At 39.6% G+C, this 23,857-nt stretch overlaps 4 protein-coding genes across 4 annotated transcripts; all 4 read left to right on the plus strand.

Moving 5' to 3' along the window:
- Positions 1-15,495: 15,495 nt before the first annotated feature.
- On the plus strand, positions 15,496-17,098 carry LOC117442128 (histone H1-like). The gene has a single exon (XM_034078133.2). The coding sequence runs from the start codon at positions 15,677-15,679 to the stop codon at positions 16,334-16,336; it is 660 nt and encodes a 219-aa protein (XP_033934024.1). The 5' UTR covers positions 15,496-15,676; the 3' UTR covers positions 16,337-17,098.
- A 78-nt stretch (positions 17,099-17,176) lies between these two features.
- On the plus strand, positions 17,177-17,846 carry LOC117442171 (histone H4). Its single transcript, XM_034078172.2, has one exon. It carries the CDS (start codon positions 17,434-17,436, stop codon positions 17,743-17,745), a length of 312 nt encoding a protein of 103 aa, XP_033934063.1. The 5' UTR covers positions 17,177-17,433; the 3' UTR covers positions 17,746-17,846.
- Positions 17,847-20,475: 2,629 nt separating this feature from the next.
- On the plus strand, positions 20,476-20,900 carry LOC117442161 (histone H2B 1.2-like). The gene has a single exon (XM_034078164.2). It carries the CDS (start codon positions 20,489-20,491, stop codon positions 20,867-20,869), a length of 381 nt encoding a protein of 126 aa, XP_033934055.1. The 5' UTR covers positions 20,476-20,488; the 3' UTR covers positions 20,870-20,900.
- A 1,883-nt stretch (positions 20,901-22,783) lies between these two features.
- LOC117442182 (histone H4) lies at positions 22,784-23,117 on the plus strand. Its single transcript, XM_034078183.2, has one exon. It carries the CDS (start codon positions 22,789-22,791, stop codon positions 23,098-23,100), a length of 312 nt encoding a protein of 103 aa, XP_033934074.1. The 5' UTR covers positions 22,784-22,788; the 3' UTR covers positions 23,101-23,117.
- Positions 23,118-23,857: the final 740 nt, after the last annotated feature.

Raw genomic sequence — 23,857 nt, forward strand, 5'->3', positions numbered from 1 at the left:
AATCTAGTGCAAGCCATTCAAACTGGGCAACAAAGGAAAGCATGTCATAGTATTTCTAGAGATTACATGAAGGCTTTCCCTGATGCCTTTCTAACAACCTGTAAATGTCTGAATGACTTTAGACAAACAATTCTCAAAAAGACAACATGTATTTAAAGACCAATCTTTATTTGAATGTGCCTCTTAACCTGATATATTAGTTATAACAGTAATAGTATTGACAATGCTATCTTATCTTTTGATCTCAAGGGCTTCACCTGGTTAAATAAAGGCTACAAACAAACAAACAAACAAACAAACAACAAACAAACACACAAAGACAATCAGAAATATCGAATGAACAGTATGAAGTTCATCAACATTGAAATATATGTTATTATCAAAATAATATTGAACTGTTATCAAAAACGTAGTGCAACTGTAGAAGCTTGCTCTGTGGTCTGAAGTATAACTTTACCACGTTTTTACAGACAATATTGAGAGATAAATAGTAGCAGTTCTCACTATGTGTTAAATATCTTTGCCTTCAAGACATTAATTAAAAGGTGACAAAGTCATATTGCTAAATATCTAAATGTAACTTTTTTGCATGGATAAAACCCTCAACTGAACTGATGTGTAGTGATCTAGTATTTAGTATTGTTTATGGAATGTATATCAGTGTATCAAGTCAATACTTCATTTATTTAAACCAATATCTTTCTTGATTCTTTGTACAGTATGAAAAAGAGTCTTTGTACCTTAGCTGAAGTTCACTGCTGTGAGGAGTCCAGTTCTGTCTCTCACTCTCTGGTCCAGCCTGTCTGCATCACCTGGACACCTTCAACAAACAGATATAATATATATATATATATATATGTAAATTACCATGTGTACAACAATATAACTGATTCTCTTCTGTTGGACATGTTGGATTGTGTATGTCCGAGTCAGGGTCCTTTTTATTTTACTGTAACTTTGGGAAGTTGTGTTACCAATGCTTACTGTTTATTTTGATACCCATTTGGTAATGCAATTAATAAAACAACCAGGTTTGGGTTCGTTCTTCAGATGACTGTGACCTTAACGTGTAAGCTCAATAATGAACTCCAGCTCAACCAACCATATTGTAATATCTAAGTAATCATCTGAAATATGACATTAATAATTGTAATATACACATTTTATTGTGAGGTTGATTTCACATACGCCACTTCGACATTAGCTGTTGTTAACTGACCACAACAAGACTAGAACATAAAAACATAATTAAATAGAGTACAGCAGACAACATCAGTACACCAATAAATAAATAGCAGTACAACAATAAATAGGAACAGTAGTACAACAATAGAGAGGAACAAACAAACATGCAAACAGATGAAATATCATCATACCTTGATTCAGTTAAAGTGTTCACATTTTTTGATTGTTTAAAAGCCAGTTCTTATGATTGGGTTAAATGTATGAATAGGAGGAGTTATTCCTGATCTGCATGGTATTGTGTTCCAGAGTGTAGGTGCCCTCACAGAGAAACAGTGTTTGCCGAAGGAACTGGACCTAAGAGGGGCTCCACAGTCCCCTCTTAGGGCAGACCCTTGTGGTTCTGCTGTTTGAATTTTCTGTTGTATAAAAGTGCAGAGCGGTGGGGGGGGTGCCTTGCCGTTTAGAATTTAAAAAATGGGACATGCATCAGTGTGTTTTAATATATTTTCCCAGCTGAGCAGGTTATGTTTGTCCAGGATTTTGCAATGGTGGTATAGCTTTGGTTTTTTGTCAACAACTTTGAGAGCTTGCTTGTAAAGTGACAGGATAGGCCTTAATGTTGTGCTATTCTCCTGGGTCCAGCTGGTTCACCTGGTCCAGCTGGTTTCACCTGGGTCCAGCTGGTCATACAGTATGTTAGGGTGGGGAAGGATCATGGCAGTTATATAGAGTTTTGCAACAGGTGTTGTCAAACAGTTCCTTATATATCTAAAATGTGCTAGATTGTATTTAGTTATTTGCGTTACTTTCTCACTTGTTTATTGAAGGATAAAGTAGTATCAAGGATAATGCCTAGATATTTGAAATGTGTAAACTGTTTGATGACCTCCCCAGACACATAGACCTTGGGTTCACCGTGTGATACAGTGTTTGGTCTTGCTAAAAAATATACAGACTGTCTTCTTAACATTCAGACATAGCTGTGAGTCAGTAAGCCATTGATTTACATGAACCATTGCATCATTTAATTTGGCCGCAGCTTGGGCCTTGGTTTTTGCATGGACATAAATGACAGTATCATCAGCGTACATTTGCACCTCACATCCAGTGCACACTGAGGGCAAGTCATTTATATAAAGGCTGAATAGTATTGGGCCCAGGATAGATCCCTGGGGTACACCCAGTTCATTCGATACGATACGATACGATATACTTTATTGTCCCCGTAAGGAAATTTGTTCTGGGCTCCGTCCAGCAGTTCCGCATACATGTACATAATATACAAACATAGTGGACATTCATACACATATCATCAATCATATACCGTTTGAACAAACACAATACACACAGACGCACATACTGACAATGGTGACAATGGCGACCTATTGCACAACCCTTATGGCCAACATTTAAAAAGTACATTTCATTACATTTGACTTTTGACTACATTTCATTTCCTGTGAATGTTAAGAAGCTTAACGGACATTGGTAGGAATGAGTGCTTATAGCGGTCCAGCCTGCTCTTGGGAACCCTGAATCTTCTACCAGAAGGTAGGAGCTGGAATTCTGGGTGGAGTATGTGGGTGGGATCAGACACTATTTTGTTTGCCTGTCTGATAATGGACTGCTCGTATATTTTGGAGAGATGGGTTGTTTTTTTTTTTCATTCCTCAGGGGTGGTGATGTCTCGCCACTTACCCTTACACACTGAACTCTGTCTGACAGATAGGAGCTCATCCAGTCTATTGCACTGGGTGAGAAATTAAAATAAGACATTTTGTGAATGAGTACTTGATGATTGACTGTATCAAAAGCTTTCTTAAGATCTAAGAAGATTGCTCCAACAATGCCTCCTTTGTCCATTTTTGATTTAATATTTTCCACAAGGAAAACATTTGCGGTTTCAGTGGAATGATTGGCTTGGAAGTAGGGCTGGGCGATTTGGCCTAAAAATAAAATCTCGATTTTGTCTAACTAATGGACAATTTTCGATTTAAACCTCGATTTGTTCTATTTTTTTCTAAACAAACCAGACTAAGGCAACATTTAAATACATATTTTCTTTATTAACACAATACAAATAAATGAGATTACCAAGTAGTCTAGGCCTATGTGAACAAATCAGTTGTTCAAGAATAAAAAAAATAAAAATAAAAACAGCACCACGGCACTTGGCTGTCATTAATGTGCAAAGATTTTTTTTAAATCGAACTGATTTTTTTTTTTTCTTGTAGGCCATCCCTGAAAAAACTTGTAAAATGAAATACAACAAATAATAAATAATGATAATGAAATGAATAATAAAAAAATACCCTCAAACAAAATAACATCCCTTTAACTTTCTAGGAAGTTGTCTTTCTACAGACCTTACACAGAACAGTTGTTTGTTCTATGTATGACCGCTTGTACCCGAAACACTTCCATACAACTGAAGTAGCACCTTTTTTAGGAATGAGTTCTTCATCTGTGTTCGTGGACATTTTTATGGTACGTCTGTCGGTGAAGCGGTGAATGTGATTGTAGTAGGCTACCCGATCTGCAGCTCTGCACATGCGCACAGTGTTAGAAATTAAAATCAATGTTTTTGATGGCATAAAGTACCTTAAACATACCGTCAGTTTAAATGCTGTTTTATACTGAAAAACCAGAAGTTCTCGTGCGCAGTTGTTAAGCTTTTATTCTGAAAATCCTTCATCTCCGGTTAGCATTGAGCATGTGGCTAATATACCATTTACTATAGAGGTGAATTTAGTAGCGATATGACACGGAGTGTTGCACACCGAAACCTACTGATTTCAACACTACAACTACTGTATACACATCAAGATATTATTATTGCTGAATATTAAATGAAGGTACAGTTTATTTGAATACGTTTGTTTACAGACGTGGGTAGCATGAGACAACAACCGGAACTACCAGAAATGAAACCAGCCGTGAAGTTTTTCCTGTCTTGAGTATTGATTACAGCGTTCAAAACCATATTAAATGAAAAGTCATGAAAGAGATAAGGAGGAGAAAAGGCGTGTTTAGTTATATATGTAATGTGTGAGTCCTCTGTTATGCTCAACAACGAACACAGCATAACAACAGCAGATCGGGCAGAGCTGCAGAGCGGGTAGTCACAGGCAATGTGGCTGAGTTTTGTGCGCATTCTGGAAAGTGAGAGAGTAAGCTACTACGGAGTCCCTTAAAGCAAAACAAATCTGCGGAGTCTAGAAATGTTTTAAAATCGCGATTTTTCGGTTCAGCCATTTCACAAACCGTAGGAAAGTAAAAATGCAAATTAATCGTGAAAACCGAAAAAATCGCCCAGCCCTACTCGGAAGCCGAATTGCATGGGGTGTGGTGTGAAAGGACTACTGTTAAGATGGCCAGTCAATTGCTCAGCTACACATTTCTCAGAGATCTTAGACATGACGGGTCAAACACTGATGGGCCTATCGCTGTTTGCATCAGTTGTGTCCCCGGATTTGTGGACTGGCACCACAATGGCTAACTTCCAGTCTTTTGGGAATGTTCCCTCCCTAAAAGAGGTGTTAATTATGTTGGTAATTGTCCCTGTGAGGGTGGTAGCATGAGAATCCAGTCCAAAAGTGTCTTTTGATTTGGAATTGTTTAAAGAAGAAATTATAGAATTAACTTTGGATTCAGAAGTCTCTGTCAGGGAGAAGACTGGCTGTGTATAATCAATAGGTGATTAATGTATTTGACTAATTTGGGAACTGTTTATAGTCAGCCTCACAGAATCAATAAAATGGTTATTAAAAATAGCCGCTATTTCTGCTGGCCCATTACATAAGGTTCCATTGTTACTGATCTCCAGCTGCTTTGTTATTTTATGTCCTTTTCCTGTAACTTACCGCAAAACCGCATTCATGCACCGTCTGTTTTAACCGCAGAGCGAGTCACAATAGTCCGATATATAAGCATGAAGAACAAACAGCCACGGCCGGCTTCAAGTTGTGTTTCCTGGATGAACTGAGCAGGCAGAGTCCCAGTAGCTTCACGGAGCAGCTAGCAGAGAGACCAGAAGCTAGCAACTGCAGGCACTTCACAGAGCCATCACTCAATGTGACCACGCCCTAATTTATGCAAAAACGTTAAGCCCTAATATAAATAAAAGGGTTGTGTTAGAAAACAATTCACTCACAGATCCATAATCATGAAGGTGGAACCTAACTATATTCATAATAATATGTATTGCAGCCAGGCATTTTAACATGGGGGTCTATGGAGATTGCTCCTTTCTGCAGCCAGTCCCTATCGGCCAATATATGAACTGCAGTGTGTGGCACTTCCGTATTGGCGTCCCGGCTCTTCCGCAGAGTTTGCCGCTTGCCTTTAACACATACATGTTGGTGCCTAAAACACCGTTGTCATTTCATATGTAAATCAGTCCTGTTATCTAAAGTGATAAAGTGTGATATCTGACAAGTTATCTGTTCAGGATATGTTGTTATTTAGATTTCTGTTATACTTACAAGATTATAGAATTAAAATAAAGAACAAATACCTGAAAAGTGTTCAAAAGTATTTAGTAAAAGGTATTGTGTGATATACTGGATAGTCCCTCAAATACAATTGAATAACCGAACAGGGGGAAGACCAAGATGCAGCACTGCAAATGTCTTCCACCGTCATTCCTCCTTTATAATGTTAAATAAAGGAAAGCGTGAAGGTTGGTGTATACTCTCGGTTAATACAAACCACTTTACTTAATTCTAGTATAATGTTTTTTTTTTAAACATATCATTTTGCATTATTCTACCTTTAGGAATAAACAGGTAATAACATGGATTTTAATGTATTATCTATTTTAGAGTAGGAATTTTGATGAATTAGTAAAGGATCAAACATGTGTTAATAAATCAGTGAATCACAAGGACGGAGGCTCTCAAAGTGAGGTGGGCGGCTCTTAAAAGAGCCTTTGTGTGTTCCAGTCAGATGAGTTTATCCCCCGGTCTCCTCATTTAGCACAGCTGTTCTCATGTACATCACAATACAACTATATCTATATAGTATCAGTATTATCATATATTTTTACATTCTGAAATGTGTTAGACTTTTATTCAAAATCTTAGCTTCTCTGCCATTCCTTCGGGATGTTGCTGTGTCTGCTAATGGACTGATTACATCTTACATTGCTTGCTACTGAGTGGATATGTTTTAGTCTTATATTCATGTTACTAGTACTTGGGCTCTGTAGCACTATATTACATTAAGCAAGGATGTGCAAGCTTTCTATTAAATTATAAAGTATAGAAAGGTTTTAATGAATGTGACTTCAGCTTATCAGACAAACATACAGGTTACTCTGTTGTGTCTTTGTTTTAACTCCAAAATGTGCATGTGTGCGAAACATAAATATAGCAGCCATGCATAACATTTGAAGGCAAATATATATAGACATTTTTATTGATTGGGATAAACCCCTTGAGATGCACCATCTCGTTTTCAAGGGGGTCCCGACAATAGCAACAATGTACAGACATACATAAACAAAAAGACAAAATGCAAAACATGACACACAAGACAAACCACATACAGTCTGTTAAGTGAAATTCAAGCAATGCATACAATCATTACAATTTGAGACAGTCGAGCAAATCAGTTTAATCAATATCAGTTTCATTAATAACAAGTACAGACCAGTTGAAAGTGAGATGATAATGCATGTTTAAACAAACCCAATGATGCAAGGGATCTAATGGCAGCAGGTAAAGTGTTCCAGTCAGTTGGGGCTTTGAACATGAACGCTCTTCTGCCAATAGATTTTTGAGGTGACAGAGAAATAAATCTGAACAGAATGTCTAACTTGATGATTTGGTGAGTAGGGTACAAAATACTGCTTTAAATAAGGGGGATAGTTAAGATAAATGCATTTAAATATCAGCTGGAGCCAATGCATGTGTCTTCTTACATTTAAAGAAGGCCATTTAAGTTGGTTATACATTGTGCAGTGATGTGTACGAAAAGGACAACCAAGAACAAATCTGCATAGTCTGTTGTAGGCTATGTTGAGTGGAGCAAGATCTGATGTATGTGCATTTTGGTAGACAACATCACAACAGTCCATAAGCGGAAGAATAAGTTGAGAAGCAATTCTCTTTCGGACACTGAGCGTAAAACAATTGCGAAAGCGGTGTAAAACACAGATTCCGTAATTGCCTTTTTGTATTACATGCTTTATATGTAGTTTAAATGAAAGTTCAGAGTCTAGCTATACACCAAGATATTTAAAGTAGGGCTGTCAGTCGATTAAAATATTTAATCGCGATTAATCGCATGATTGTCCGTAGTTAATCGCGATTAATCGCAAATTAATCGCACATTTTTTATCTGTTCTAAATGTACCTTAGAGGAATATTTTTCAAGTTTTTAATACTCTTATCAACATATGAGTGGACAAATATGCTTTATGCTAATGTTTATTATCATTTGAACAATGACAACTATTCTCATGAATATTAAACACAACAACCTGGAACCTCTCATACAATACAAATGGGGTGTGTGTGTGTGTGTGTGTGTGTGTGTGTGGTCGTTGGAGCTATGTGCAACTCAAGGCATATGCTCGAACGGGAGCTGCCTGGACGTTGCAATCATGTTGCTGCAATCATGCGTGTGCTGACTTCTCCTACAATGTCCCGCTGTCTGGCTTCCTGCATCAAGTCAAGTGCTCGGTGCAGTTGTGTGGATAGGGCGCTCCTCTGTTTTCATTTAAACAGCTCCTTATATCCGTTAGCGCAGCTAGCTAGCACCAGATGCTAACAACAACAATAGCCGCGTTCACACTGCAGTACGGTAATGCACGTAAGGTCTCTCCCTCGCTCCCTCGGGCCACACACAAACACACACCCTCCCGGTCCTCCCGATGGCCAGTCGGTGCCTGCCGGTGAGCGTGGAAGTGTGGTCTGCCACAAGCGGGCGGCAGGAGCGGGGCTGTCAGCAGCATCAGCTTGTAGATGGTATTTTAAACTCGATGCGCTCTGAAACTAAGGGGCGGCCGAGGAAAAAAAATACACATGCGTTAATCGCGTTAAAATAATTAGTGGCGTTAATTTTTTTTTGCGTTAACGCGTTATTAACGCGTTAACTTGACAGCCCTAATTTAAAGCTATCAACTGTATGCAGAGAAGTGCCATCCTTACATGTTATTACTACATTAGGTTTGGATTTGAGCTTCTGCCTGGTACCAAAGACCATGGTATAAGATTTAGTTTTGTTAAGCAGTAGTTTATTGTGTGATAGCCAGTCCTGTAAAATATTAAAATCCGATTGAAGAGAGATCTGAATTTGTGAAAAATCTGATTTGGATGTATATATAACAGTGTCATCAGCATAAAGGTGAGTACAACAATTAATGAGACAAGAAGATAACTCATTTATGTAAATAGAGAACAGAAGTGGGCCCAGAGTTGATCCTTGGGGTACACCCTTTTGTTGGATCAACAGGTCAGACTGTTTTTCATTAACAACCACACATTGCTTTCTACTGTGAAGGTACGAGTTAAACCATAACACTGTATCATTAGAAAGGCCAATGCCGTGCAGTTTATCCAGGAGCAGATATCGATCAACGAAATCAAAGTCTTTTGTCAAGTCAATAAAAATGGCACCTGTGAGTTCACCATCATCTGCAGCAGAGTACAAGTCATTCGTAAATGTAAGTAGAGCAGTTGTTGTGGAGTGATTAGGACTGAAACCAGATTGAACCGGAGATAAAATATTATAAGTATTGAGATAATGTGACAGTTGATTATAAATTATTTTCTCCAAAACTTTGGAAATAGAGCAGATTATAGAGATTGGTCTATAATTATTTGTATCAAGTAAATCACCACCTTTATGCAGTGGAATGATGCGTGCGCATTTCCAAATAGTCGGCAACTCACAGGTGCAACCTGATCTCACCAGAATGCGTGACTCCACCACGACTCCTTAACACCACAATGCGTGGTGGAGTCACAAACTTTGTTACATTTACGTGTCGGCACCACGCAAACAACCCCAATGTAAAGTGAATGAGGCTCCTTTGTCGTGGTGCACACACGCATTTCTACAACGTCCCGCAGTGAGCTTTTATTGTATAAAACGTTTTTTTAAATCTACTTTATAGCTTGTAGTAACTCACGGGAGGCTTCTTTTATTTTATTTGTATTCATAATAATTGTTATTTTTCGTCAGAATGTAAAAATTATATTAGTTACGAATTTGTGTTCTCAAAAAATAGTGCATTGTGTGTAATACAACTGTGATTTTTATTAAATTAGTTAGTTTTTAAGGAAGGCCAGAGCTTCAGCTGTGTCAAATAGATTGTTCCCTTTAGTTAACGTTATTTAAAAGATAATGATCATGTCCCCTGTATTGTATTACGAGCGTCCATTCCCATTGGATAACAGAGAATTTTACACCCGGAAGTAAGTATTCTCCTTACTGTCGATTGATTTTACAGTGATATCTGAACTACTCATCGACTAAAAAACACCAGATTATCCTTGTTAATTACACAACATTGATTGGTTTGAATTATGTGCAATGCTTTTGTATTTTCCCCCTTCGATTCGGAGAAACAAAGATTTTTTCGGAGTTTTTGGATGGCAGAAGACACTACACTACCAGAATCCTCAGCTATCGTTTGGGACTACACCATGTGCTTAGCTTGACAAACCCCGTGATCAGTCCTCAAGCTCTTTGATTGGTTGACCTCCAACTGCATTCCATATAAAAAAAGGTTTCGTAAAAGAGAAAATCATACTTTATTCAGCAGTGCTTGCTTTACTCTTTGAAAGTCATCACATGAATGCATTGTAATAAATGGTTTGGCTGCATTAAATATTACACATCTGTGTTAGTTCTTTATTTATCTACAGAGATCGGGCTCCTCAGAATAGACCGGAAACTATTCTTTTACCGTTCTGTTTTAATTTCACAATAAAGTTAGTAGTCATATTTTGTTTTAATATGATTGTTTTTTATTAACTACTAGACCGCTGGGTCATGTTAAGACCATATTTTCTGTGTTGCTGTGGGGTAGCCTTTGTTTCTGCTAAAAGAGGTGTCGACCAGCTGGGGCAACAAGAAAATCGGCGTAATCGAGTGTGGCTATTAAAAAATAAATCATTACGTCGGGGTAGCATTTTCTTGTTATTTCCGGTTATTTCTCCACTGGTTAACATCGTTTAACAATACCGTGTAGCTGTCACGTTTGAAGGGACGAAATCGTGACATCTTCACGTCTCCCAGCATGGTAAATCGTCACATGTTCACGTCTTGCCGTGATATTGGGTTGGTTCAATGGCATTAAAACGAGAAAAACGCTGCTGAAGGTTAATCCTGAAAAATCCTGAAAATGAATGTCATTTTCGAGCCTGAAACCTGAAAAACAGGCTCGGGGTTTAACAGGAGGTCCCATGTCATGGCCATTTCTACTGATCATAATTCCATTGTTGAGGTCTACTAGAATATATTGTTTAATGTTCCGTACTCCCATTGGTTTCTCATACAGCATCTCTGTATAGTATGTAGGGCTGTGCAATTTAATCGATCTTGCAATATATATCGATATTTAGTTTTCCGAGAAAGTATCGATATTTCAGCCGAGGGTATCGATACATTAAGTCTGATAACTGTGTTCGTTATACTCGCGTCCAGGAGAGAAGCTTTAAAAAGGAGACTATTGAGTCTCTGAGAATGTTCAAATGTATACTTTAATTAATAAAAAGCGCGGTAATGTTACAAGCAGAAGATGGTTCAGTCAGAAAAACAGCTGTGTTCTGGCTCTCGTGAGCGAAGGGAAGAGAGCGAGCTCCACCTTTCCAGCTGTTAGATATCCTCTGCTGACTCCTCCCTGTGGGCCGGTTGGCGCTGCTGGGGATCGGCCCTCCACGTCTCCAATGTTCGTTGTTGCGCATTACAGAGGATTCAGACATTGCACATTAAATATATAACTAAACACGCCTTTTCTCCTCCTTATCTCTTTCATGACTTTTCATTTAATACATTTTAAACGCTGTAATCAATACTCCAAAAATATCTCACGGCTGGTATCATTTCCGGTAGTTCCGAATGTTGTCTCATGCTACCCACGTCTGTAAACAAACGTATTCAAATAAACTGTACCTTCATTTAATATTCAGCAATAATAATATCTCGACGTCTATAGTTGTAGTGTTGAAATCAGTAGGTTTCGGTGTGCAACACTCCGTGTCATATCGCTACTAAATTCACCTCTATAGGAAATTGTATATTAGCCACATGCTAAATGCTAATCGGAGATGAAGGATTTTCAGAATAAAAGCTCCACAACTGGTTGTGCACAACAACTTCTGGTTTTTCAGTATAAAACAGCATTTAAACTGACGGTATGTTTATGGTACTTTATGCCATCAAAACATTGATTTTAATTTCTAACAAGTCCCATTCAAATCCCCTGTGTTCCGCCACCTGCTGCACCTTTTCATTCTCCATTGTCCATTGTGATACTGCACTTTATGTACTTACGTTTCAAAGGCTTGTAAGCTACAGTTTGCACTGTTTCAATAAATGAAACTAATTTTCTCACCACATCTTTTGATTCATTTTGTCCAGCATTTGCAAGCTGGAGACTCTCTGTCAGAGCCATATATTGTATAGTTGATGCTTTCAGTTTTCAGTTGAATTAATTCAATCCAAGTCAATGGAACACTCACAAGATGTCACCAAAATCCCACTGTCCCTTTAAAATCTTTCAGAAAATGATATAAGTGTATCAAATTATATCGAATCGTATCGTTGGCTGAATATCGTGATATATATCGTATCGTTGGCTGAATATCGTGTATCGTATCGTGAGATTAGTGTATCGCCACAGCCCTAATAGTATGTGTATTCACTCTCTGTCCTAAACGGCTTGTTGGAGCTCCTGCCCCCCCCTCCCTGTGAGCCCACTGTGCTCTGATTGGTCAGCTCGCCCACTCTGTTCCAATGAGTCTACCACTATGGTCTACCACCGTTCAGTGTTGTAGTCAAGTCACCAATTCACGAGTCCAAGTCACACTCGAGTCACTACTCTTCGAGTCCGAGTCCAAGTCCGAGTCACCCAAGGAGTGTCCGAGTCGAGTCAGAGTCATCATTACCTGTGTTTGAGTTCGAGTCCCCGAGTCTCAAGTCTTCATGTATTAACCTTCGTGGATATATGTGTTGAAATGTAGCTGCTGCTCTACATTGCTGTTATCCTGTCATGTTATACTAATCTGTCTATTGAACTGCTGTGAAGCAAGTTTGGCTACAATTCTTGTAGTAGGTGCTATACAAATATAAAGCTTATTACTAATATTAATATTATTATTATTATTATATATCAATAAACTATATTTAAAATGAGTTATTGTTATTGAGTGAGAGTTGATTAGATCAGGTTACTCTGAATCGCGAGCCCTGGATCTCGAGTCGTGGCTGTGGTCCTGGATCATCGGTCCTGGATGGATATCCTCGTGGATTCATCTTCCTATTATACACACATGCATTTCCAAACATTTGGACTACCTATGTTGCAAATGTATTATCTTTTCAATTTACACACGGCATCTATTGCACGTCTGTCCGTCCTGGGAGAGGGATCCCTCCTCTGTTGCTCTCCCTGAGGTTTCTCCCATGTTCCCTTTAAACTGTGGGTTTTCTCTGGAAGTTTTTCCTTGTACGATGTGAGGGTCTAAGGACAGAGGGTCTGAGGACAGAGGGTCTGAGGACAGAGGGTCTAAGGACAGAGGGTCTAAGGACAGAGGGTTTCGTATTGTCATACTGATATTCTGTAGAAACTGTGAAGACCACTTAGACAAATGTAACATTTGTGATATTGGGCTATATAAATAAACATTGATTGATTGATTGATTGATTGATTGATTGATTGATTGATTGATGATAGTGTTCAAGACAGCCTATATGTCTGAACTCGATCCTTAGAGTAATGTGTTACGGAGCCTTCTCTTCAATATTGTTTCCACATAACGAGCATTTTGCTCTTTTCCAATGTGGAAGCAGAATGTGTGAAAGCATACAGCACGATGCGAGGTGTGTCTCAAGACATCTTTAGACTGGAATAGCGGGGCCCAGTACGTGAACTCGCCTCGCAGGTGCACACGCCAGGATAGAGGACATCAGACTCCAGAGAACATTTGCTCGAGTCCGAGTCCAAGTCGGAGCGTCAATGTACAAGTCGAGTCCGAGTCATCGTGGGGGGAAATATTCACGAGTCCGAGTCCAAGTCAGCGTACGCGATAATTCAAGAGTCCAAGTCTGAGTCGCGTCAATCAGTGCGCGAGTCCGAGTCGAGTCCCGAAAATCGGCACTCGAGTCCGACGAGTACTCCAGGGCTGAAGTCGAATAGTCCATTTCTCTTAGGAACCTTCCTAACGGAGTGAAATGACCCGGAAGTCCATCAGTGGCAGCCATGATAACTGCCGTTCTAATTCTCTAGATGAAAGGAAAGGAGGTTTCAAACTTCCTTTATAACCTCCTTTAGCTTAGGAACCACTGGACCTCCCTCACCGAAAGCAGAGGAGAAAATGCTGCCCCACAATGCATTGCAGCCGCAGCATTTGCCGTCACTCAACAGTCGGCCGTTCACGGAAACAACCGATTATGACCGAGAAATGATATCATGAAAGTTATGGTGCTTATTAAGCATTTTAAAACATAGGTGGTAAGTTGCCAAAGTGCTTTGTTTTAAACATTCATAAGTATTATAATCAAAGAGAGAAATATGAACGTTACTTTTTACTGAAATGATCAAATAAAGTCAACATTTCACAGTCTTCACTGAGCTGTGTGGAGTTTGTTCAACTTCTAAAAGATGTTTGAATGGTGATATACACAGTGATAGATGTTAAGGACTGACGTTTATAATAAATACATTTTATTTTGTGTCACATAACAAAAAACCCTGATATATCCTATGGACATTTGATTGTTTGATTTACTGTTTTTTTTATTAAAATATCCTATATTTATTCCTTTCCTTTGTATTAATTTAAAACACCTTCCGTTGTGAGGGATGCAGATACAGATAATATTATGAGACGCTTAAGAGGTCATGTTATTTATTCAAAAATGTGGTTAAAGGTGGGGTAGGTAAGTTTGAGAAACCGGCTCGAGATCGCTATAATTTGAAAATACACAACCGGAGAAAATCTGCCACTTCCTCACAGAGCCCCTCCTCCAACACACACGAACGTGCACATGACCAATGAGGGCACGAGATGAGTGTGTGCCCCGATGGAAGGCTGACAGGCAGGTAGGCCAGCCAGTTACTTTAGCCGGCCCGGCTAAACAGATTGGTTGTACTTTTTACAGTATTACGGCTTCTACAGATGACGTTTTTTTATGGATTTGTTGTCAAAGCACTTAAGATATTCATTGCTATCGGGATGTTAAGAGCATTCCATGGAATATAACAAAAAGTGTATCTCGAGCCGGTTTCTGAAACTTACCTACTCCACCTTTAAAAAAATGACTTGTTAAACAGGATAAATTGCATAAACAATTATGTTTATATTACATTTTGTTTGCCTCACATTTAGGAAATTCTTTGAGATTCTAATAATCCATTTGGGATAACATTGAGATTGAACAGTAGTGTTAATGAATAATATCATTTCATAGCTAATTCCAAGCCTTTGTGCTGGTGTATGGTTCTAATTCCTTCACTTAAGCTTCTGTTTCTCTGATTTTCTACAATTAATAAAGTGATAATACTTGTCTGATGTTCACAGTCAGTGGGAGTTCTGCTACCAAGAGTCTGTGTCTGTTTGAGAGCCTTTGTGACCTTACAGGTTTAGATCTATCTGTCTAACACATTTCAGAATGTAAAAATATATGATAATACTCATACTATATAAATATAGTTGTATTGTGATGTACATGAGAAAAGCTGTGCTAAATGAAGGTCTCTCAGTGTTGGGTAACAAAGACTGTATTTAGAACACAGCCAGGGCCTGTCCTGATGGGAGTGTGTTTGCAGACAGCAGAATTACCTCCGTTTAACAAAGAATTGTTTACAACTACTGCCTTTTTTCACCTTGAGTCTTTAAAACAACATCTCGCCTAACTATATTACTAGTTTTATTGAGAATATGAAGCATTTTAAGTTGTTCAGGAGATCATTTATAGGAAAAAGTCGCAGATTAGTCCTTCTCACGGCAGTAGTTTTAGGAGGTTTAAAGGCTTCCCAATAAAAACACAACAATATTTAAAGCTTTATTTGGCTTCTATATGAAGATTAAGTAATCTGCTATCAATTCGATTAACCTATGAAATTCAACTCGTTCTCTAAATGTGTATTTTGTACAGTTTTAGCTGAAGAGAAAGCACAAAGTGGCACAGTTTTTCTGCAGCTCCTGCGTGAGCCACTGAGTTGAGTCTCTACGGTTCTCATGGTGTGTTTAAGTTCGTCTCTTCGCTGGGATTTCTCTATCCTCTCATCAGACCGAGAATCCTCCCGACAGCATCATGGCCGCAGAAGAAGCTCCCGCTGAAGTCGCCGCCGTCGTCGTCGTCGCCGCCCCGGCAAAGGCACCAGCCAAGTCCCCGAAGAAGAAGGCAGCCAAGCCGGCCAAGAAGGTTGGTCCCGGAGCCGCTGAGCTCATCTTGAAGGCGGTCACCGCCTCCAAGGACCGTAAAGGGATCTCTTACCAGGCTCTGAAGAAGGCGCTGGCCGCTCAGGGCTACGAACAGACCGCTCACATTAAACGCGCCGTGAAGAGGTTACTCGAGAATGGAGCCCTGGTGCAGGTCAAGGGAACCGGAGCCAGCGGCTCCTTCAAGGCAGCTAAGGCCGCCGAGAAGCCCAAGAAGGCAGCGAAGAAGCCCGCAGCCAAAGCCAAGAAGCCGGCAGCAGCGAAGAAACCCGCCGCTAAGAAGCCAGTAGCTAAGAAGGCAGTAACTCCCAAGAAGGTAGCGAAGAAGCCTGCTCCTGCTGCCAAGAAAACCCCCGTGAAGAAAATCACTAAGAGCCCGAAGAAGAAGGTGGCGGTGGCCAAGAAGGCAGCACCCAAGAAGGCAGCGACCCCCAAGAAGACAGTAACTCCCAAGAAAGCTGTGAAGAAGGCGGTTAAACCAGCTGTCAAAGCAGCGAAGAAGGCACCAGCCAGGAAATCATCGAGGAAGTAAACAGATCCTCTCCTTCATCTCCAAAAGGCTCTTTTTAAGAGCCACCCACATAAACCAAAAGAGCACTCTCCTTTATAATAATATATAATTTAGCATAAAAAAATGCATTTTTTTGTGTACATAACCACATGACACACTATTTATATATATCTGCTTCCATGTTATATTCTAATATTCCATGTTGTGCTTTCATACCACATGGAATTTACCTCAATATTGTGTATAATGTGTACCTTTACGCACACGGCTATGGAGGAAAGACGTGACACGAGTAAACAAATACATGAAATGCAGAAATACAGGGAAAAAACAGGAATACATAAAAACAGGAATATAAATACATGAATAACATTTGAGGATAATTCAGAACACACATTATATGTATTTAATGTATTTCTGCATTTATTTTCAGTTACATTTCTGTGTCTGGGCGTGTTTCACAATATGTGGTTTTGCCTGGTCGCCTTGTATTTTGTGGTCATGACAACATTTATAAGAAATGTCCTTCAATTGCTCTGAAAGTTTGACATGTCCTTAACAATATCTTTGAGTTGTTATAATATTTTACAAAACTACACCCTAACTCGGTCTCTGAGGAAGTATTTGAGAAACATGACACCAATTTTAATAATACAATGTCACTAACTTTAAGATACATATACAATTTCTAACTATCTTTTTTTATGTAAAAAAAGTTTTTAAAAGTTTATGTAAACATTACATTTAAATGTGAAAATAATTATATTAAAAATCTAAACAGCAGTTGGTTGGCATCAGGCCTACAAAATGCAATGTTGGAGGTTAATATGGTGTAATACACGCACTAAATAAATGAGATACAGATGACATTATTAGATGATTGTATTGCTTGTGTCAAAATGTGAAGTTGTGAAACCATTTGCTGGTTTTTATTTTGAAGGATGGTTGTCGTACCGGAAACGCATCGGCTCACGGTGTGTGAAAAGAACAGCAGAGAGGGAACAAAGGAACGGAACAAAATGGCGGGCTAGAATTAACTAGGGTGTCTTCAACTACGTCCGCATATAAGCTTTAAATATGGTCGATATCCATAGTGAGTACATCATATCTCTGCAATTATGTCTGGAAGAGGAAAGGGCGGAAAGGGACTCGGCAAAGGAGGCGCTAAGCGCCACCGCAAAGTGCTCCGTGATAACATCCAGGGCATCACCAAGCCCGCCATCCGCCGTCTGGCTCGCCGCGGCGGAGTGAAGCGTATCTCCGGTCTGATCTACGAGGAGACCCGCGGTGTGCTGAAGGTGTTCCTGGAGAACGTGATCCGTGATGCCGTCACCTACACCGAGCACGCCAAGAGGAAGACGGTGACCGCCATGGATGTGGTGTACGCTCTGAAGAGGCAGGGCCGCACCCTGTACGGCTTCGGGGGATAAACTCATCTGGCTGAAACACACAAAGGCTCTTTTAAGAGCCGCCCACCTCACTTTGAGAGCCTCTGTCCTTGAGATTCACAGATTTATTAACACATTTTTAATCCTTTACTAAATCATCACAATTCCTACTAATGGATAATACATTAAAATCTATGTTATTACCTCTGTTTATTACTAAATGTAGAATAATGCAATATTATGATTTTATAAAAATATACTAGATACACCAACCTTCACGCTTTCCTTTATTTAACATTATAACGAGGGGACTACTGGGTAAACACTGGCTGCGAGAGGCTGTGTCGCAGGCGTAGCCCACTGATCCCGTGCCTAATCTCAGTAATTCACCATTTATACGCATGACAACACACTTTGTCCGTGTTTGGCTCTCGAAGCGTTCCCGCATTGACGTCACTTCCGGCTTCCCCCAAAACTTCAAGTGAGTCGAAGGAATTTCCCCGCGATGTTCGAAATTATTGATATTTAACGGAACGGTATCGCTTTTTCTTTTTTAAACTGACGGTTCGAGATTATTAGTAGCCCAATATTTCATTGCACAACAGTTGTTGGGATGCTGTCACAGGCTCTTTAAGAGCACAGCTGTATGTTGACTATGTCAACTTTGCTTGGTTCATCTTACTGGGGGGCAGCTACATGGATGTCGGTGCAGTCCACAATCATTGTGCAGTTGAAGGCAGAATTAATTTATTATTGACTCAGAATGAAGCACAACTTCATGTCATACAATACATTGACTTTATTTGTAATTGTGTACAAAAATAAAGCATTGATTAGCAAGCAGGACCTGCAGGAACAGAGCACGGTGATGGATGGAGCTGGGAAGAGAGAAGAATAAAGAAAACAGATCAACTTTATTATCGGATATTAAAAATTCAATTTTCAAAACAAGTTGCCGCTCCTACAGTTTTCTAGTACACTCTCAGAAAAAAAGGTACGAAAAAGACCTTAGAAAGGTACACACGCTTGTCACTGGGGTGGTACCCTAAAGGTACAAAAAAAGGTACAAAAACGATGGGTACAAAGTTGTACCCTCGTACATTGTACCTTTGTATGTACCTCAAGGGTCAAATATGTACCTTTTACAGGTACATATACATGTAACTTCTGAAATGTTACAAATGTGTCTCTTTAGGGTACCACCCCAGTGACAAGGCTATTTGTACATTTCAGGTACACATTTGTCACTTTATTATACTATATTGTACCTTTAAAAGTGAGCATAGGTTTTTGTCAGACAAAACAGGCAAAAATCCAAATATTTTAGTTGAATCTCATTTAATCAATATCAAAACATTTCCTACGAATGCTGAAAAATGAAAATAAATGTTCAATAACCCATCAATATAGAAAAGCTTCACAATACTTTTGATATACTGATGACCAACAACCTGTCATCCACGGTATATATATATATATATATATATCAATGGGTGAAACATTCACCAATACAATGAAACACATTTTCATAAATACAGCAATCTATCAAAGCTTCACAATTCTCATTAGTTTGAAATATTCACCAACAATTTGTAATCCACTGCATAGCTTTATAAAGATGTAAAAATATGACCAGTGTCATACTGGTCACCCAGTCGGTCAGTCAGTCACCCAGTCAGTCAGTCACAATATTACTTGGAAATATTCACCAACAATTTGTCATCCACATTCAAGCCATAGTACTTTATGTGAAAATCCATCTATGCACCCTGAAAGGGCCACACTGAATGGCTTAAGTTTGTCATAACCGTCAGCATGCCACATATAGTTCGGTCCCATTGAGTGGTAGGTTCTCCTTATAAACCTTCTGCAAGATCTCCTCTCGCAGCCTCGAGGGTTAAGCTCCCGGAGCAAATTCATAAAATCATCTCTCTTCTCTCGAAGACTGTACTTTTGTTTTAGTACCTGCCACATTGTTCGGTATCCAAACAATTGTCCAGGTCCACGAAGTTCCAACCTGATGGCGTTAATTACAGCGATTTGAGAGGAATAACCCTTTCTGCGGTAAAACCCGGCTTGATTCAGTTTGCTTTTAACTGATTTTTACACCATGAAATGTAGATGTCCACGATTACAGCATACGAGTGACCTTCATTAAAATATTGCACGCAATGATGCAAGATATCTGGTCCTTCCGCTTTGATTCTGGTTTCTAAAAGTGTTTCATCAAATATTAATGTGATTCGGGAAATGTTAAAGTGTTTCAGTTATGGTAAAAGTGTTTCGCATTTTGTTAATTTGTTTTCATTAATGTTAAAGTTTTTTTTCCTTGGTAAAAGTGTTTTATAAAATGTAATTTTGTTTTATAAAATGTAAATTTGTCTCAAGCTTTGTTAAAGTGTTTCACACTTTGTAATTGTCCATTGCACTTCTCAGCCACCGTAAAGGACCCTTGGTTGTGTTACATCACAGCTAAATAAGATCCCTTGATTCAATCAGACAAAGACAACACATTTTAACATGCTCATTCCAGCAGCTACCAAACTACAGGGATAAGACATAAAACGGGGGGTGCAGAATAATGTTGAAATACTTTGTTCCCCTTTTTACAATACAGTACAGTAGATATGCTACATCTGACCTATGCACATCATAGGCTCAATCATGCGCAGACGATAACCAATCTCGTGCAAGCAACAGCACAGCTATATTTGCATCGAGGGGAAATAAAGAGACCGGGCTGTGTTTGTGAGGCACCGTGTCTGATCAACATCTCTCTCTCATCATGCCTGCTGAAGCACCCCCCGTCAAAGCGGCCAAGAAGGGCTCAAAGAAAGCCGTCGCTAAGAGCGTCAGCAAGACTGGAAAGAAGAGGAGAAAGTCCAGGAAGGAGAGCTACGCCATCTACGTGTACAAGGTGATGAAGCAGGTCCACCCCGACACCGGCATCTCCTCCAAGGCCATGGGCATCATGAACTGCTTCGTGAGCGACATCTTTGAGCGCATCGCCGGGGAGGCCTCCCGTCTGGCTCACTACAACAAGCGCTCCACCATCACCTCCAGGGAGATCCAGACCGCCGTCCGCCTGCTGCTGCCCGGAGAGCTGGCTAAACACGCCGTGTCTGAGGGCACCAAGGCCGTGACCAAGTACACCAGCTCCAAGTAAACTCCGCTGCTGACATACCACCAACACAAAGGCTCTTTTAAGAGCCACCCACTGCATCTATAGACGTGTTCCTCTTTTTTGAATAAGTGTCATGCACGATCCATGACTCAAATAGATATGTAAATCACTTTATATTATGTTGTGTGAGCTTATCTCTCTGTACAGCACTTTAGTCTGAAGGTTTTAAAGTGCTATAAATAAAGTTGGGTTGGATTGGACTTGACATGAAATACGTAAACAGTTCAAAGGAGCCTTGTTTACACACCACTTTCCACAATTGCTCAGGCAAAACAACTTGTGCATAATTTAAAGATGAGGTGGTAGTACGAATAGCCGTAGAGACATGCCGTGCTGTACTTCCTCTTTATGTTTCATCTGAATGCATTATATCTGTCCAACAGCACCCTCTGGATGGAACAGGACACACCACGTGGTTATTTTACTATTTAATATCAGCATCAGGAAAGCCCTAAACTTTCATCATTGACCCTGGAAAGATTATCAATTGCTTTTTTTCATCTGGTCCATCCCGATAATATCACTTGTTTTGTGTGTCATGCCAGACAACTCAAGGCAACCTTTCATACACCAAGTCAATTAGAAGATGTTACTTTTTTATTTTTTAAAACTGTCTCTTAAATTGTTTTGTAATAGACATACACAAACCACTCTATAAAAACATGTACACACAACTCATAAATACATACTTAAACACAACGGAACAGTATTTCAAACGGCAGAAAGGGAATTGTCTGATGAGCCTTTGTTCAGTCGCAGACTCAGTATGCTCCATGGTAGTCTGTGACTTGTCGAGGCTTTCTCTTCTCCTTAGCTCGGTTCCGATATGTTTTGTTTTGGTACAACTGTTAATTATTGTTTGATGTATTACCACGGTGCATCTGGTCTTCCATATCTGCATACAAGGGACACAGAAGAAAACACTTTGGGGCTTTCAATAAGTGATAGAATATATCCACCATATTTGTATTCATTTATTTAAAACAAATATATACATACTTGGAAGTCCATTCCATTTAAAGGTGCATATTCATTTATGAAATCAGCATATACTACGGTAATTTGTAATATGAGCCATGTCTCGCTCTACCTCTCCTTTTTGTCCACCTTGATATATCCACAACCCAGGGTGCTTTCCTTGATATTGCCGCTGTAAACATTTTAACAAAAGTAATTGTACGTTTAATATCTAGGTATATGGCTCCCAAGCCTCCATATTCCCTTCTTTTAAATAATAAATTATGTTGAGTATAATTATCAGAGCCAAAGAGTAGTTAAAAATACATTCTGTCAAAAATGTATTTTTGGCAATACCATTTTCTAATAAATAATTTTCTCTACTAAAGTATCTTTTAAATGTGTAAATGAAAAGCTTTAATTGACCAGACTTATAAAATGTTGTGAGAGCTGAAATATGTTATAAGTTGGAGAAGTCCATGGTTATTTGTCTGTTACTTTATATTTTATATTTACCATTAATTTGGTAATTTTTTTTGATTGAATCATTTTGATGATGGCCACACAACCAAACCTAAATACAGTGTATAGATTCAGGTGTTTGAATTGGACTAATTATTACTTTTATGTCATTGTTGACATCTTTTATACAAATGTATGTCTTGACTCATCAGAAACAGAATGAAAGTCTCCTATAAAGAGTATTTTTTGAAAACTTTGATCAACTTTAAATGTAATGTTAATCTCAGAAAGGGTCTTATTTCAAATGTTATTAAGCATGTGAGGGTTTTATTATGTTTTGAAAGATAATGTGGAGGCTGCAGCTGCCCAGCAGCTTTCCCGCTCTCAGTCTTCTCTTAGGTCCGCAGTGAATATATAAATACTGCCGGTCACTCTGCTTCCACTCATTCGTTCTGTACAAGACGACATAACAATACCTGAAAATGAGTGGTAGAGGAAAAGGAGGAAAGGGACTCGGCAAAGGAGGCGCCAAGCGTCACCGTAAAGTTCTCCGTGATAACATCCAGGGAATCACCAAGCCCGCTATCCGCCGTCTGGCTCGCCGTGGCGGAGTGAAGCGTATCTCCGGTCTGATCTACGAGGAGACCCGTGGGGTGCTGAAGGTGTTCCTGGAGAATGTGATCCGTGATGCCGTCACCTACACCGAGCACGCCAAGAGAAAGACCGTGACAGCCATGGATGTGGTGTATGCCCTGAAGAGGCAGGGCCGCACTCTGTACGGCTTCGGAGGTTAAACATCTACACCCTGACTTACCTGGAACAACAACGGCTCTTTTAAGAGCCACCCAAATTACTCAAAAAGAGACCTTCCTTTTGATGAACATTATATTGAATTTAAACTCCATCTCCAAAATTCTTGCTAGGATACTGGATATTAAAAATGTAGATTTCACAATGTTGTTTATCCAAGATGAACAAATCAACGATATTTTCGTATAGGACAAAGTCTACACCAGGGGTGCCCAACCAGTCGATCGCGATCGTGGGGAGATTCCCAGTCGATCGCGAGATGTGTCTAAAAATAGACAACATTCTGTTTTATTGTTAATGTCCTATAACATAATCTTCCCGTGCCAGAATAATGCACTTGAACGCACCAACGCTTTGTGATTGGCCGGCGTGACCCCATGTGTGGGGGCGTGGCTGGTGGGCAGTGGGCACTATTTCGCTGACGTTCTCCATGTCAACAGGAGTGACAGTCTGCACACAAACAAGACCCAATTATGGCAGAAGCAAAAAAGCCCAAAATATATAATTTTCACTCTGAGTGGGAGGATGATCATTTTTGTATCTATTCCAATTCAAAGTCCATCTGTCTCATCTGCAATGCGAGCGTGGCTTTATCGAAGAAGGGTAATTTAGGAGAGGCATTTCAAAACAGTGCACAAACGCTACGAGACGGAATTCCCTCCTGATTCTGTCCTACGCTCCCAAAAGGGGAGGGGCCTGAAAGGACAGCTAAATGTACAGCAGTCCATTTTCACCAGGCCC

Source organism: Pseudochaenichthys georgianus, unplaced genomic scaffold (assembly GCF_902827115.2).
Source record: "Pseudochaenichthys georgianus unplaced genomic scaffold, fPseGeo1.2 scaffold_308_arrow_ctg1, whole genome shotgun sequence".
Taxonomy (NCBI): domain Eukaryota; kingdom Metazoa; phylum Chordata; class Actinopteri; order Perciformes; family Channichthyidae; genus Pseudochaenichthys; species Pseudochaenichthys georgianus.

What these genes read in the sequence shown, in the direction of transcription:
- LOC117442128 (XM_034078133.2), top strand. Translation starts at nt 15,677, where the DNA reads ATGGCCGCAGAAGAAGCTCCCGCTGAAGTCGCCGCCGTCGTCGTCGTC.
- LOC117442171 (XM_034078172.2), top strand. Translation starts at nt 17,434, where the DNA reads ATGTCTGGAAGAGGAAAGGGCGGAAAGGGACTCGGCAAAGGAGGCGCT.
- LOC117442161 (XM_034078164.2), top strand. Translation starts at nt 20,489, where the DNA reads ATGCCTGCTGAAGCACCCCCCGTCAAAGCGGCCAAGAAGGGCTCAAAG.
- LOC117442182 (XM_034078183.2), top strand. Translation starts at nt 22,789, where the DNA reads ATGAGTGGTAGAGGAAAAGGAGGAAAGGGACTCGGCAAAGGAGGCGCC.